Source organism: Gopherus flavomarginatus, chromosome 2 (genome assembly GCF_025201925.1).
Source record: "Gopherus flavomarginatus isolate rGopFla2 chromosome 2, rGopFla2.mat.asm, whole genome shotgun sequence".
NCBI classification, from domain to species: domain Eukaryota; kingdom Metazoa; phylum Chordata; order Testudines; family Testudinidae; genus Gopherus; species Gopherus flavomarginatus.
Genome location: NC_066618.1, coordinates 196,031,423 through 196,044,385, shown reverse-complemented (window position 1 = coordinate 196,044,385; position 12,963 = coordinate 196,031,423). Strand labels below are relative to the sequence as shown.

At 41.2% G+C, this 12,963-nt stretch overlaps 1 protein-coding gene across 13 annotated transcripts in view; it reads left to right on the top strand.

Annotated features, from left to right (window-relative positions):
• ZNF236 (zinc finger protein 236) overlaps positions 1–12,963 on the top strand; it is a 192,479-nt gene that overhangs the window by 13,050 nt on the left and 166,466 nt on the right. For all 13 annotated transcript variants that reach the window (XM_050941761.1, XM_050941762.1, XM_050941767.1 and 10 more), the window contains 3 exons: positions 1,244–1,408; positions 4,848–5,026; positions 11,790–11,914. In XM_050941761.1, coding sequence (XP_050797718.1) covers positions 1,244–1,408; positions 4,848–5,026; positions 11,790–11,914 — 469 coding nt within the window. The remainder of the gene's footprint in view (positions 1–1,243; positions 1,409–4,847; positions 5,027–11,789; positions 11,915–12,963) is intronic.

Sequence of the window (12,963 nt, the reverse complement as noted above, 5' to 3'; positions counted from 1 at the left end):
GGGTTAATTCTAGGCCCTGACATAGATTTCTTGTGTAAGTTTAGGCAGTTTTATTTAATTGCTGTGCCTTGGTTTTCAATTTGTAAAATGGGAATAATCCTTTCCTACTTCATGTTGGGAGGATCGATTCATTAGTATTTGTCTTGTGGTGAGGAATATATAGATTAACTGTCTTTTTTAGATAAATTATTACCCAGTTTTCAAATCTCAGGAAATCAACCCACTTGTGCTGAGAGAGCATTTGTATCATAAAAAAATTGATAGCGTCTTAACTTCAAATTCTACATTTAAAAATAATCTGTGGTTAATTTGGAAATTATCTGTTCACTCGAATGAAAAACAGGAGCAATGTTTTTTAACAAAATGCAAGGAAAGATCAATTTTAAGAATGAAAAATGTTGCGTACAACAGAGGTGGCCAACCTGTGGCTCCAGAGCTACATGCGGCTCTTCAGAAGATAATATGCAGCTCCTTATACAGGCATCAACTCCGCGGCTGGAGCTACCGGTGCCAACTTTCCAATGTGCCAGGGTTGCTCACTCTTCCGCCCTTGGCTCTGCACGGGCCCTGCTCTCATTCCCCCCTCCCTGCCCCCTCCCCTGAGCCTGCCATGCCCTCGCTCCTCCCCTCTTCTCCCCTCCCCCCAGCCTCCTGCAAGATACAAAACAGCTGATCAGGAGGTGTGAGGAGGGAGGAGGAAACGCTGATTGGCAGGTCTGCCGGTGGGTGGAAGGAGCGTGGGGGGGAAGTTGATGTGGGGGCTGCTGACGTATTATTATGGCAATGTATGCTGGTAAATTCTGGTTCCTTCTTAGGCTCAGATTGGCCACCCTTGGCGTACAAAATTGTAGAGTAGCGCGGTTAACCTTGGAATAAGCAAGATAGTAGTTCTCTTAAATGCTTTCTGCTTTTCTGGTCAGATGCTTGGTTGAGCCCAGAGGAGGAGTTCAGGATTATGTACATTTTAAAAAGAGATTTAGTTTTTGTCTCCACTCTTTTCTCTTGCCAGTCCCTCCTCACCCCCAAATCAAATGGAATTATGAAAAATTGGGGAGTCAGAATTTCTGTTGAGTATTTTAGGTCATGGAACCATGAGAGAAAATAATCAGGAGGATATTTGTGTCATTTTTGTAGATTAGTTCTTGAATTGCCTGTTGTGTTTTAATTATTGTGTATATTATAGTCTATATCTGTGAGAAGATTAGACCTAATATATTTATCTTAATCTTGTTTCCCCAAATAGCCTCATCGGTGCGACCAGTGTCCAATGTCATTTAATGTTGAATTCAACTTGACACTTCATAAATGTACTCACAATGGGGAAGATCCGACGTGTCCTGTGTGTAACAAGAAATTCTCGAGAGTGGCTAGTCTCAAAGCTCATATTATGCTACATGAGAAAGAAGAGGTAATACTTAAGCTCCTTTTTAATTTTTGAAAGAATGTGACATGAATGTTACTCAAGAAATTAAGCTTGTGCTTTTGCACAGAAGGGTGAGTAAATGAGGCAGAGCTATAAAGTTCTTAATGGAGAACGTAGCCAATTTAATAATATTAGCTAAAAATGGACGTACCTGATATACACTAACTGCTTCAAGTGAATCCCTGCATATTTGGCAAATAGGTTACTGAGAGTCAAGGACAGTAACAAGAAAATGTTTATCTTTTGTAAATTCATGTTATCTGAAAGCAGGATCAAACTCATAATTCTCATTTGATGCTTTTCAATCATTTACTTGAAAGTGTTTTTGATGAGAATGAAATAACATTTCAAGACTTGTATCTAGTTAATCTTCTATGCTATTTGTATCCATCTAGTTTCAAAAATTTGATATTGAAGAAACCTAAATTTTCTTTGTTTTAGTTTTCAAAAATACCTCATTTCACCTGTGGAACTCAGTCCCTTAGCAGTGCAGATTTGGAACCTTCTAGAATAGCAGTGCCCACTGGGTCTGCATGCATCTTCCCTAGTGGATACCTTTTCCCTAGAGATAGCTTCATAGCGATATAGAGGCTTATTTTGTAAAATCTGCTGGAGGAGGATGGATTCTATCACTTATGTACTTGAACTAAAATTTAGGACCTAGAAAAAGATGTGCTTCCACAGAGAATGTATGATCTTCTCTGCACAATTATGTTTAATTCTGCTTTTGTTTCCTCGGTTCTAGCCCAGTCCTATGCTTTATTTATAGTTTTGGCACCAATTTAACCAGTTGTGGACTTTCTGAAATGTTAGGTTCTTCTTCAAGTAGTGTCCCTGTGAGTTCTCCACTGTAGGTGCGATAGCGCCCCTGTGCCTGAGATCAGATATCTTCAGTAGCAGTGCCCACTGGGCCTCACATGCACTCCTCCCTGTCTCGCGCTGTGAGTGGCGTCTGTATAGTGCTGTGCCATCCAGCCTCCCTTAGTTCCTTCTCAACTGCTTTTGGTCTGGGGTGGAATCCCAAGCGGACCTCTTCATACATCCCTATCCCTTAGTAATGGTAGTGTTTCCATTATAATTTTGTAGATATTAGCCATTTCCTTTATTTTTGTTTCTCCTGGTGGGGAAAAAAAATTCCGTTGCTCTTTACTACCTGATATTCTTTAGCTTAGTGTAGGTTTCCTTTTCTATGCCCTTCCCAACTGGGAAGTTCTCTCTTCTCGGGGTTATGCCCCCATCCCTGGGTTCAGTAGGTGCTTTTCCTTTCGTGAGGCCATTCCCATGAGTGATGGCCAGTGGTACATATGCTGTCTTGGTGAGGGACACATCTCACAAACGCATACTCACTGCCTCAAATTGAAAGCTTGATCCAGAAAGAAAGAAATGTTATGGACCCAATGAGGCTTTGAAGCCAAGGGAAATAATATAGGTGATTCCTCACATAATGAACTGTTCTTCCAGAGTTAGTTCCAGCAGAGTCCGCTCCAATGCTGGTTTTGTGTGTGGAATCTGTAGTGTTGATTCATGTCCCTCGACTATGAGGGCTCTTCTGATGTTTCAGTAGAGCAAAGCTCCATCATCTTTCATGCCTCTGGGTTCTTCTAGACTAGACATGAATTTTCCCTAGAGTCAATGAAAACTCATCATGCAAGTAGGGCTTTGAACATTACTGGATGCCTATCAGCTGGGTTAGAGGAGGGTATTGTGAGCCTCCAGTCACTAATGAATTTATCCTCCAAGTACCCCTATGTATTTTGATGTCTTTTATATAATGGGAACTAATGCAGAGGAGAATAAGAAGTGATTTTCCCAGTGTTTACCCAGGAAGTCTGGCAGAGCCAGAATTGAACTCGGTGCGTCTACCAGTGCAGTGATTTAATCACAACACCATTCTTCCTCTCCTCCTGGAATCTCTCTGCACCATCAGTTGTTATAAATTTCTGTCCATCAGTGGTATGTGACTCCCTCACCCACGTACAATCACCTTCCCATGACATGGATCTAGTACAGTACTCACCAAGTTTATGGAATCACAGGTTAAACCTTTAGTAGTCTCTGAAGACTTAATGAATACAGTATTGGCCCAAAAAGTAAATGTGAATCAGATTTTGATGGCTGATGCTCAGTGTGTTCCATAAGGAGTATTGTAGCATATTGAACCTCGAATATATGGCAGACTCTTGCTCCCTGCACATATGCTCCTGAAGCTAACCTTATGATTAGGAGTCTACTTAAATTGTGGAGAAATCACACATTTTTCATGGGTTTGTCATGGCATGAAGAGCAAATTTTGTGGATATATTCATACCATGCCACCCTTACTTGTGCGCTGCTGCTGGTGGCAGCACTGCCTTCAGAGCTGGATGTTGGGTCAGGAATTGGCACTCTCTGAAGGAAGCCCTGAAGAAAGGGTGGAAATACTGCAATCCAACTACGGTAGCCTTGTGTGATCTCCTTTTGTGTTGGGAACCCCAGTTTAAGAAATGTGTACTTTTACCCATACTTTTAATGATCCCTCTCCATTTTCCAGTGGCATAAATTTTTGTTCAGAGATGGGTGACAAAACTAATTAGAAGTTTGGAAAAACTTTCACATAAAGAGTGACTAAAGAGATTGAAACTCTTTTAGTTTAGAGGAGATAAGTAGATACAGTGATAGTTGTTGTTCAGAATAGTGAATGATATAGAAAAGACAGAGCAGGGACTTTTATCTGCCCTTTCTCATAATTCAAGAACAAGAAGACTTCCAGTGAAATTGAAAGGCACCAACTTAAACTCTTTTTACAGAATGCACAATTAATCTGTGGATCTCGTTGCTACAAGACATGATGGAGGCCAACAGCATCCAAAAGGATTAGACACTTATGTAGATAATGAGAATATCCAGAGTTAAATTATTAAAGCTTTAAAAAAAAATTCCACATGTTTTGGAAGGTTTTTAAACCCTTACATTTCAGGGCATGAGAAATTGTCTCTCTGTGTGTCTGTCTACACAGCAATTAAAAACACCTGCGGCTGGCCTGGGTCAGCTGACTTGGGCTTGTGGGACTTGGGCTGCAGGCTGAAAAATTGTGATGTAGACATTTGGGCACAGGCTAGAACCTGACCTCTGGAATATCGCACAAAATGGGAGGATGCCAGAGCTTTGGTTCTACCCCAAACCCGAACATCTGCACCACAGTTTATAGCCCTGAATCCTAAACCTCATGAGCCCAAATTAGCTGACCTGAGCAGCTGCTGGTGTTTAGTTGCTGTGTACCATACCTCAGGGTCCAAGGAAGAAAGCCCACTTTTTCAGAACTAAGCAAAAGTTAGATGTGGTGTAGCTTCTGAATGGGTTTTTTTTTTTAAAAATCACTCCATGTTTATGGTAATATTTTAAGCATTTCATGATCTCGAGAATCAAGTTCTGTTATCTTTTTCAGAATCTTATTTGTTCAGAGTGTGGAGATGAGTTTACTTTGCAGACCCAACTGTCTATGCATATGGAAGAACATCGTCAGGAATTGGCTGGAAGCAGGACCCATAGCTGCAAGTCCTGTAAGAAGGAATTTGAGACTTCCTCACAGCTTAAGGAGCACATGAAAACTCACTACAAAATAAGGTGTGAATCATTGTATAAATTATGCATATTCATGTAATAAGGGATGTTCCTTTGCAGCAGCAGAATATAGAGAAGCCTGAAAAGAATTTACTTCTGTCTGGCCCAGTCATTGACTGCCAGTGTCTGGTCCTGTACAGACAGTGGGAATTGTCCAGCAGGGGCACCCTTATGAAGGTCCTCCATCCACCTTCAAGACTTAGCACTAGAAGGTGGCAGTGCTGTAGGACTTCATGCTGCTGAGTATGCTCAAGCAAAACTACTGTGGATATAGCTTGAAATTTTGCTTGAATGTGGACTTACCAGTCCCTTATTTGGGATTATATTTTCCATGTTATTGCTGACTATCTGAGGCTGTAGTTTGGCTCTTTAAGCGTATACAGGTAACTTCTGTTGTGTTTTATGAGAGAGTTCACTAGCCTTACATAAATATTGACTTTAAAAGCCAAAGGAAGAGCATTATAATAAATGACATAATTAACTTCAAGTTCTGTGAGATAATTGAGAAGTTTAGAAATGTAAAAGGAACTGAAATGGTATTTTTAATTTTTAATTCCTCTTTGGAGTAGGCTCTGATTTTTTTTCTTTAATATTTATGGGCTTATTAATATAAAGCGTAGTTCCAGTTGATATGTATCTGTAAAGTATGTGTTTAGAGATCCTGATATATAGTGCTGTATCTTTGAGTAGTGTTCCTGTGGGTGCTCCATTTGAGGTGTGCACGTGCCCCATGCACCTTTGATCTGAAATTTGTGGCGGCAGTGACTGTTTGGTTTGTTTAGACATCCTACCTGTCCTCATGTGGAACACCAGAGCCAGCATTCCCTGCTCCCATTCGTTTCCCATCAGTAATCTTCATTACAGGAGGAAGCATTTGAGGAGCAGGAAAGAAGGGGTGATGGAGGAGGCTACTTTTCAGACAAATATTTCATTATCATCTCTGGTTAAAGCGGTTATGTTCCACCTATCTATTGGGGATGACTTCTAGGAGTTGGTGAAGACAGTGGTGGACTCTCCCAGTTCTCTTAGGAAAAAGTCCCAGAGATGCAGCATAAATTGTTGGAAATTTTACACCCTCCATATTCTGTGAATGAGCTGCTGTTGGAGCTTATCAAAATGGCTTGGCAAGCCACTTCTGCTCTCTCCCCTCCTCCCTCATCCCCAAAATTAAGAAGACAGATCTTTTTTTTTTTTAAGTTTTTCCCAGCCAGGGGCTCAGAGTTTTTGTTTTCTCATCCTTCCCCCAACTCCCTGGTGATGGATACAGTCAAGCGGAATGAGCAGCATCATTCAAAAGCAACCCTCTTGACAGAGACCAAAAGTATTTAGCTTTATTTGGTAGCAAGACGTACTTGTCTGCATCCTGCAGTTTAGATCCGTGAAATATAATCATATCAACTAAGCCAAATTTTATTTTTATTGAGCGATTCCCACAAGAACACAGGAAGCAATTTCAGGCCGCCATTGTGGAGGGACAGCTCCTGTTGGGGTGGACTTTATGGGCTTACCTCTACACTGCTGACACAGCAGCTTGATCCATGTCCACTACGGCAGTCATTCACGATGCATTCTTCAGTCTGCCCTCATGAGGTCCAAAACACAGTAATGGACCTCCTCTTCTGTGGTGTGAATCCCTACATTCCTTTAAGGTGTGTAGGGTGACCCTTTGCTTGAGGGTATGTATTTATCTGTAGACAAAAGGAGGTTCAGTAGGTCTATGTTTCTAATGGCTCAGAGGTCGTGCACAACCTAGTTTTCCACTTCCCACAGAGGACTTGAGTCACCTAAGAGGAAACGGACTACCCAAAGGTGTCATCTATAAAGCGTCCCTTTTGATGCTTGGTTGAGGGTCACGACCATTATGGGAATCTGAAATGGCAGTATCCTGTTGAGCTTATCTTCCCACCTCTTGGGGATCATTTCTCCCATTTCTGCAGTTAGTAGGAGCAGATTGCCTCTGACAGATTGGAAGTCATAACATTAGGCTGTTCCATCTCTTTTCAGGGACAAATCTTATGAATCTCTCCTGAGACAGGAGGTTCTGTTTCTTCTCTGCTTAGGAGCTATAGAACCCAGTTCCCACTCGATACAAAGGAGAAGAGAATTTTATTCCAACTATTTCCTTGTTCCCAAAGGGAAAGGCTGATGGAGACCAATTTTTAGATCTCAGATGCTGAATACTTTTCGCAAAATTCAGAAGTTCAAGATTGAGTAGCTTGTGACTGTCATCGCATCACTAGGTCCCGGGGACTATTTCAAGACATTCAAGCTTCAGTACGTGTATTTTTCTGTTGCGATATGCCTTTCTCACAAGACGTTTCTATGCTTTATAGTGGGCCAGGACCACTATCAACATTGTGCCTTCCCTTAGGTCTGTCTGCCACCCTGAGTATGTTCGTGAAAGTTACGGCCATAGTTGCTGCATAGCTTTTTCAATGGGAGAGAAACCATTTTTCGCTATCTTTACAATTGGCTCCAAAAGGGGCCTTATTACACAGAAGTTCAAACTGCAGTAAACAAAGCCACCTCTCTACTCACAAGGCTCGGTTTTCAACATTGTGAAGTTCTCCCTCATACTTGTACAACAGATACAGTATCAAGAGCAGTGCCTATAAACTCTTAACATCCAGGGCCTGTCTACCAAGAGACAGGTTCTTCACCCTGACACAAGTTCAATTAAGTCCTGAGGTCTCGACCAGATTCTGGCTGCAGGTCCTTGGGCACGTGGCAATGTGCACCTTCATCATATGCCCAGTTACACCCGTACTGCTTCCAAGCCTGTCTCTGGTCAGTCTACACCCCCAAACAGGGACAGGTTCAACAAGTTGCTCTCTGCCTCTCATTGTGTGTTAGTCTCCTTTGACAGGTGGAAGAATCTGAACAAGGTGTATTTAGGGGTTCCTTTCAACTATCCCTTTCCCACTATTAAAATAGTTGCTGACACATCCCTCTTTGGATGGGAGCTCACCTAAAGGATTATAGTGTATAGGGCAGGTGGACCACTAGAGTCCACCCTTCAGATTGACATCCTGGAACTTACGACTGTAAAGTGTGCCTGTTAGTACGTCCTTTCATTTGCATAACAACAGACCACAGGACATACTGCACTACATAAACTGGAGGGAGGGGAAAGGCAAGATCTCCTTCCCTCTGTACAGAGGACATGACATTATGGAACTGGTGCATAGCTCGGTGTAGCCTTCTTTCAACAGTCTTTCTGCCTGGTCTTCAAAACACTATAGCCGATGACCTCAGCAGATACTTCGCACAGGATCATCAATGGGAATTCCGTAAGTCTGTACTCAGACTGCTGTTTCTCACCTGGAATTTTCTGACAATAAATCTCTTTGCCATCACTATCAAGTGGAGATGCACAAACTTGTGCTTGTTCCCTGAATGATGCCTTTCTTCTCTCATGGTCCAAGAACCTTCTACGTGCCTTTCGTGCAATGTTATTAATCCTCATGGTCCTGGACAAAGTCAGGCAAGACATAACCCCATACATATTGATTGCATCAGCCTGACCAAGGCACCTTCTCTGCTTCTTCTCTCAGCTGGCCATCAATTTACTATTAACCCTCCAAACTTCTCTTGCAGGACTTAGGTAGCATTCTTCAACCCAGTGTAAGCTTGCCTGGGATCTGGAAGGCATGTAGAGATAGAGCTCTCCTGTTCAATGCAGATGGAGAAGGTCCTGCTTAACAGTTGAAAAGGAGATCAGAAAACCTAAGTTCAGGAAAAGATTTTACTAGTGGTGTGCTCACTGACATCTGTCTCCCGCTGATTTGTCCATTTTGGAAGGTTTAGAATAACTTGTTATCATGAAGAAAAGAAGTGGACTCGGTTAAAATCCATCTGGCAGCCATCCACAAACTTCTTTTTGAACCAATGGCCACCTTTCCATGAAAAACACCTTTTTAGTGACCATTACTTCTGCTTGAAGAGTTGGTGTGCTAAGGTCTTTGATGGTTGATACTCCTTACACTGTTTTCTTCAAAGATAAGGTGTTCTTCTGACCATGTCCACAGTTCTTACCTAAGTCATTTCAGACTTGCATATAAATCAGACAATTCATCTCCCTATATTTTGTTCGGAACCTTATCAGAGTAGAGAAAATGCTGCCCTCCATAAACTGGATGTTAAAAGGGCTCTCTGGCATACATTTGGACAGAATTAAACCTTTCTGAGCCTCTCCAAGTTTATTTGTATCTTTATTTGTATTGTAGAGCGAGCTAAAAAGAACTCCATTGTCTACCTGGAGACTTCCTGAATGAGTTTCTGCCTGTATCTCTTTTATGAAGCTGCTAATGTACATGCCCACCTAGAGACATAACCCATTCTACCAGATATGACACCACATCGGTTGCTTTGCTAAAAGATATTCCTATAGAGCAGGGGTTCTCAAACTGGGGGTCGGGACCCCTCAGGGGGTCATGAGGTTATTATATGAGGGGTCCACTCCAAGCCCTGCTTTGGCTCCAGCATTTATAATGGTGTTAAATTAAAAACACTTTTTTATATATTTATAAGGGGGGAGGGGTCGCACTCATACTTGCTATATGAAAGAGCTCACTAGTAAAAAAAGTTTGAGAGCCACTGCTATTGAGCAGCAATTCTCAAACTTTATTGCACCACGACACCCTTCTGACAACTAAAATTACTACATGGCCCCAGGAGGGAGGGGACTGAAGCCTGAGCTCCGCCACCCCAGCTGGAGGGCCCAAGGCCTTCAGCCCCAGGCAGGGGGCTTGTAACCTGAGCCCTACCACCAAGGGCTGAAGCCTGAGCCTTGCTGCCCAGGGCTTTGGACCTCAGGCTTTGGCCCTGGGCAGTGTGACTCGGGCTTTGGCCCCAGGCCCCAGCAAGTCTAACACTAGCCCTGGTGACCTCATTAAAACTTGGTCACAACCCACTTTGGGGTCCTGAACCACAGTTTGAAAACTCCTGCTATAGAGGAAATATCGTGAGCTGCTAATGTGGGTTTATGTCTACGCCTTCTCCAGACACTATGCGCTAGTGAATGCTTCTCAAGCAGATGCTGCCTTTGGTTCTGTAGTTCTTCAGTTTTAGATCAGGTTCCGAAGCTCCCACCTCTTTCAGAGAGTACTGCTCAGAAGTCACTAAGTGGAGTAACAAGAGGGATGCTACTTGAAGTAGAAAGATTACTTAGCATTAAGTAACTGGTATTCTTTGAGATATGCGAACCTATGGGCACAGGTGTAGTTTGACTTCTATATTTGGAATGGCAGCTCCAGTCAGGCCAATGGGGCCTGCGTGGGCGGGGAGGGGAAGGCAAATTCTGTGCCTGCTCAAGGCATTGCCTCTCCCCCAAACTACACCCATGCCTGTGGACGCTCCTTTCCCTCTGCTCTGGAGTCTGATCTTTGTGGGATTTTGTAGTAGAGAAGGAACTGAGTGGTAATTGTTTGCCTCAGACCTCCGTGTTCTCTTGTCAAAGGTGCATGTGCACCCCACGTGGAGCACCCCTAGGACATCCATCTTGAAGAACTCCAGTTACTGTACTGGGAAAATAATCCCACCTTCTTGTAATGTTTGCAAATTTTTAAAGACTGAGGACAGTTACTTATTAGAGATGGATAAGGAACCTAATATTTGGTTCCTGCAATGAAAGACAGCATTTCCTTTCTATGTATTAGGATTATTTCTTTTCTGAAAAGAAATCTTTGAAAGGCTGTCCTTTTTCAGATTTTCAAGTTTGTACTGTGATTAAGTGAATGCACAGCAGTACCAGTAAAACTACAGATGATTGATTTTGTTGTGAATATCTAGGCCCTCTTTACCTGAATTCTTCAGTTTTTCTTCATTAGTCTGAAGGCCACGCTAAACCCTTCTTTAGTGTGTAACCGTGTTCTAAAATTGTTCATTCAACTACTACCTCATTATTATCAATGGATATTGATGGATGTAGTAATGATGCATGAAATGGAACAGCATATAGCTTGCTTTTTCTTAGTCTAGCAGAACCAGAACAGCTAACGTGAGTAAAAAGCGGTAAAAGTTAGTTTTGTCACTAAAGTAAGCATGTTTGAGTGAGAAGGTCCTATTTTCTTTTAGAATAGGAAGAGATACTGCAGTTGCTATATCAACCTTGCAAAATTTACGAGGTCAGGAACTGAATTTGCTCATCTGCCACTTACTGTTATGATTGCAGTTTTCAAAATCCTAGACATTTTATTCACTGTGAATTAATAGAATCTTGCAAAACAGCTTCATACCATCTTAGTCTCTCTTATCACCTGATCAGAGAATACCAGATATTCAAATTTGTGAGGTTTAGGTATGGACCTTGCTAACACCACCAAACTAGATTAATTTAATTAAGGGTGTGTTTAAAGCCTAATCCTGTGACAGAGGCTCTCTCTCTTCTTACTAAATTACCACAGCTTTACAAAGTTGTGTGCTGGGTAGTGTCCTCCACCACACCTACCCAGTTATACTAGGAAGGTATTAAGATAGTTCATGAACTATCCATCACTGTCATTGGACAGAGAAATTCAGAATTATCAGTGACTGTTGGAGGCAGAAGAGTTAAAAAATAAAAACTACTGGTGCTGCAGCTGTTGATTAGTTCTATAATGTTAGCAAAAAACTACAGCCTGTGCTGTACAATGTTAATGAAGCTGCATTTCTGACCTAAATTTACTTTAAATCCCTAAAAAGTAGATGTGATGAAAAGGTCATCTTTTTCAAATATTTAATCTGGGAATAAAAAGTCTTTATTTGTAACTACTTCCTCTGTTTCCAGGGTATCCAATACTAGATCTTACAACCGAAATATTGACAGAAGTGGATTTACATATTCATGTCCGCACTGTGGAAAAACATTCCAAAAACCAAGTCAGTTAACTCGACATGTTAGAATACATACAGGTAAGTGGTGAGGCAGACTGAAAGTATTTCAACAGCTGTACAGACTTTTTTTTAAAGCATGGAACATGAAAAATGAATAGTAATATAGAGTCTCATTTTTATTTTTGCTACGTCTGTTTATTTAAAGCCATTGCCACATTTTAAATATTTTCTGTTGATTTCTTCAGGTATAACGGCATTGCTGAAGTTGTCAGTGGTGAACCTGAAGGTGTTGGTGGAGGGAGGATGAGTGGGAGGCACTTTAGAATTGCAGGATAGGTACATTAGCTCAATGTTTCTGCTAAAATTATCAACACTGAAATAAATAGATGCTTACGTTTACATTCTTATATTTAGGTTTCAGACTTAACACATTGAGATGAATGGGGCAGTTAAAGCGCTTTAGCTATCCTTGTAGGCTGTCTGCCCACTACACTATATTGTATATTTTCAGGGATTTTGTGGCTAAGATCCTTCGTAATCAGTTTAAACTGATTTTTACTGAAAAAATTCAGGTTTAAATTTTTTTTCTGATTTCACCCTACTTTTGTATCATTAATATATAAACAGTAATTATAAAAATAATAAATTGCATGAGATATGTATTATAATGCATTAGTCTGTGTATATGCAAAGTTGCCAGTTGAAATAAGGATACATATTAGCCTAGAAGATATACGCAATAAACAGGCATGCATGCAAGCTCTGGAGTACATGTGCATTTGAATGTACTGATGAATCTAATGCCCACCACATACACATTTGAAACCACATTGAATTCCATTATTCAGAGCATTAATCTGCCGAATACTTCCTCCTGTCCACCAAAATAAACACTATTTCCCCAGAAAAATTATTTTTTGCATCAATTTTCAGCTGTTTTTCTTGTTGCAGTAATAAAGTCGATTATATTCCTGGGAAAAATTAAATAAAGTAAAAACAGAAACCGAAGGGCCCTATTTATGGCAAAACAGAGCTAGAAATATATACATTTCAACATGGTTCTGCCATGCATTGGGCTCTAAATGTAGTCATTACCAAAAATTGCAGAGGTTAACTATTCATACTGA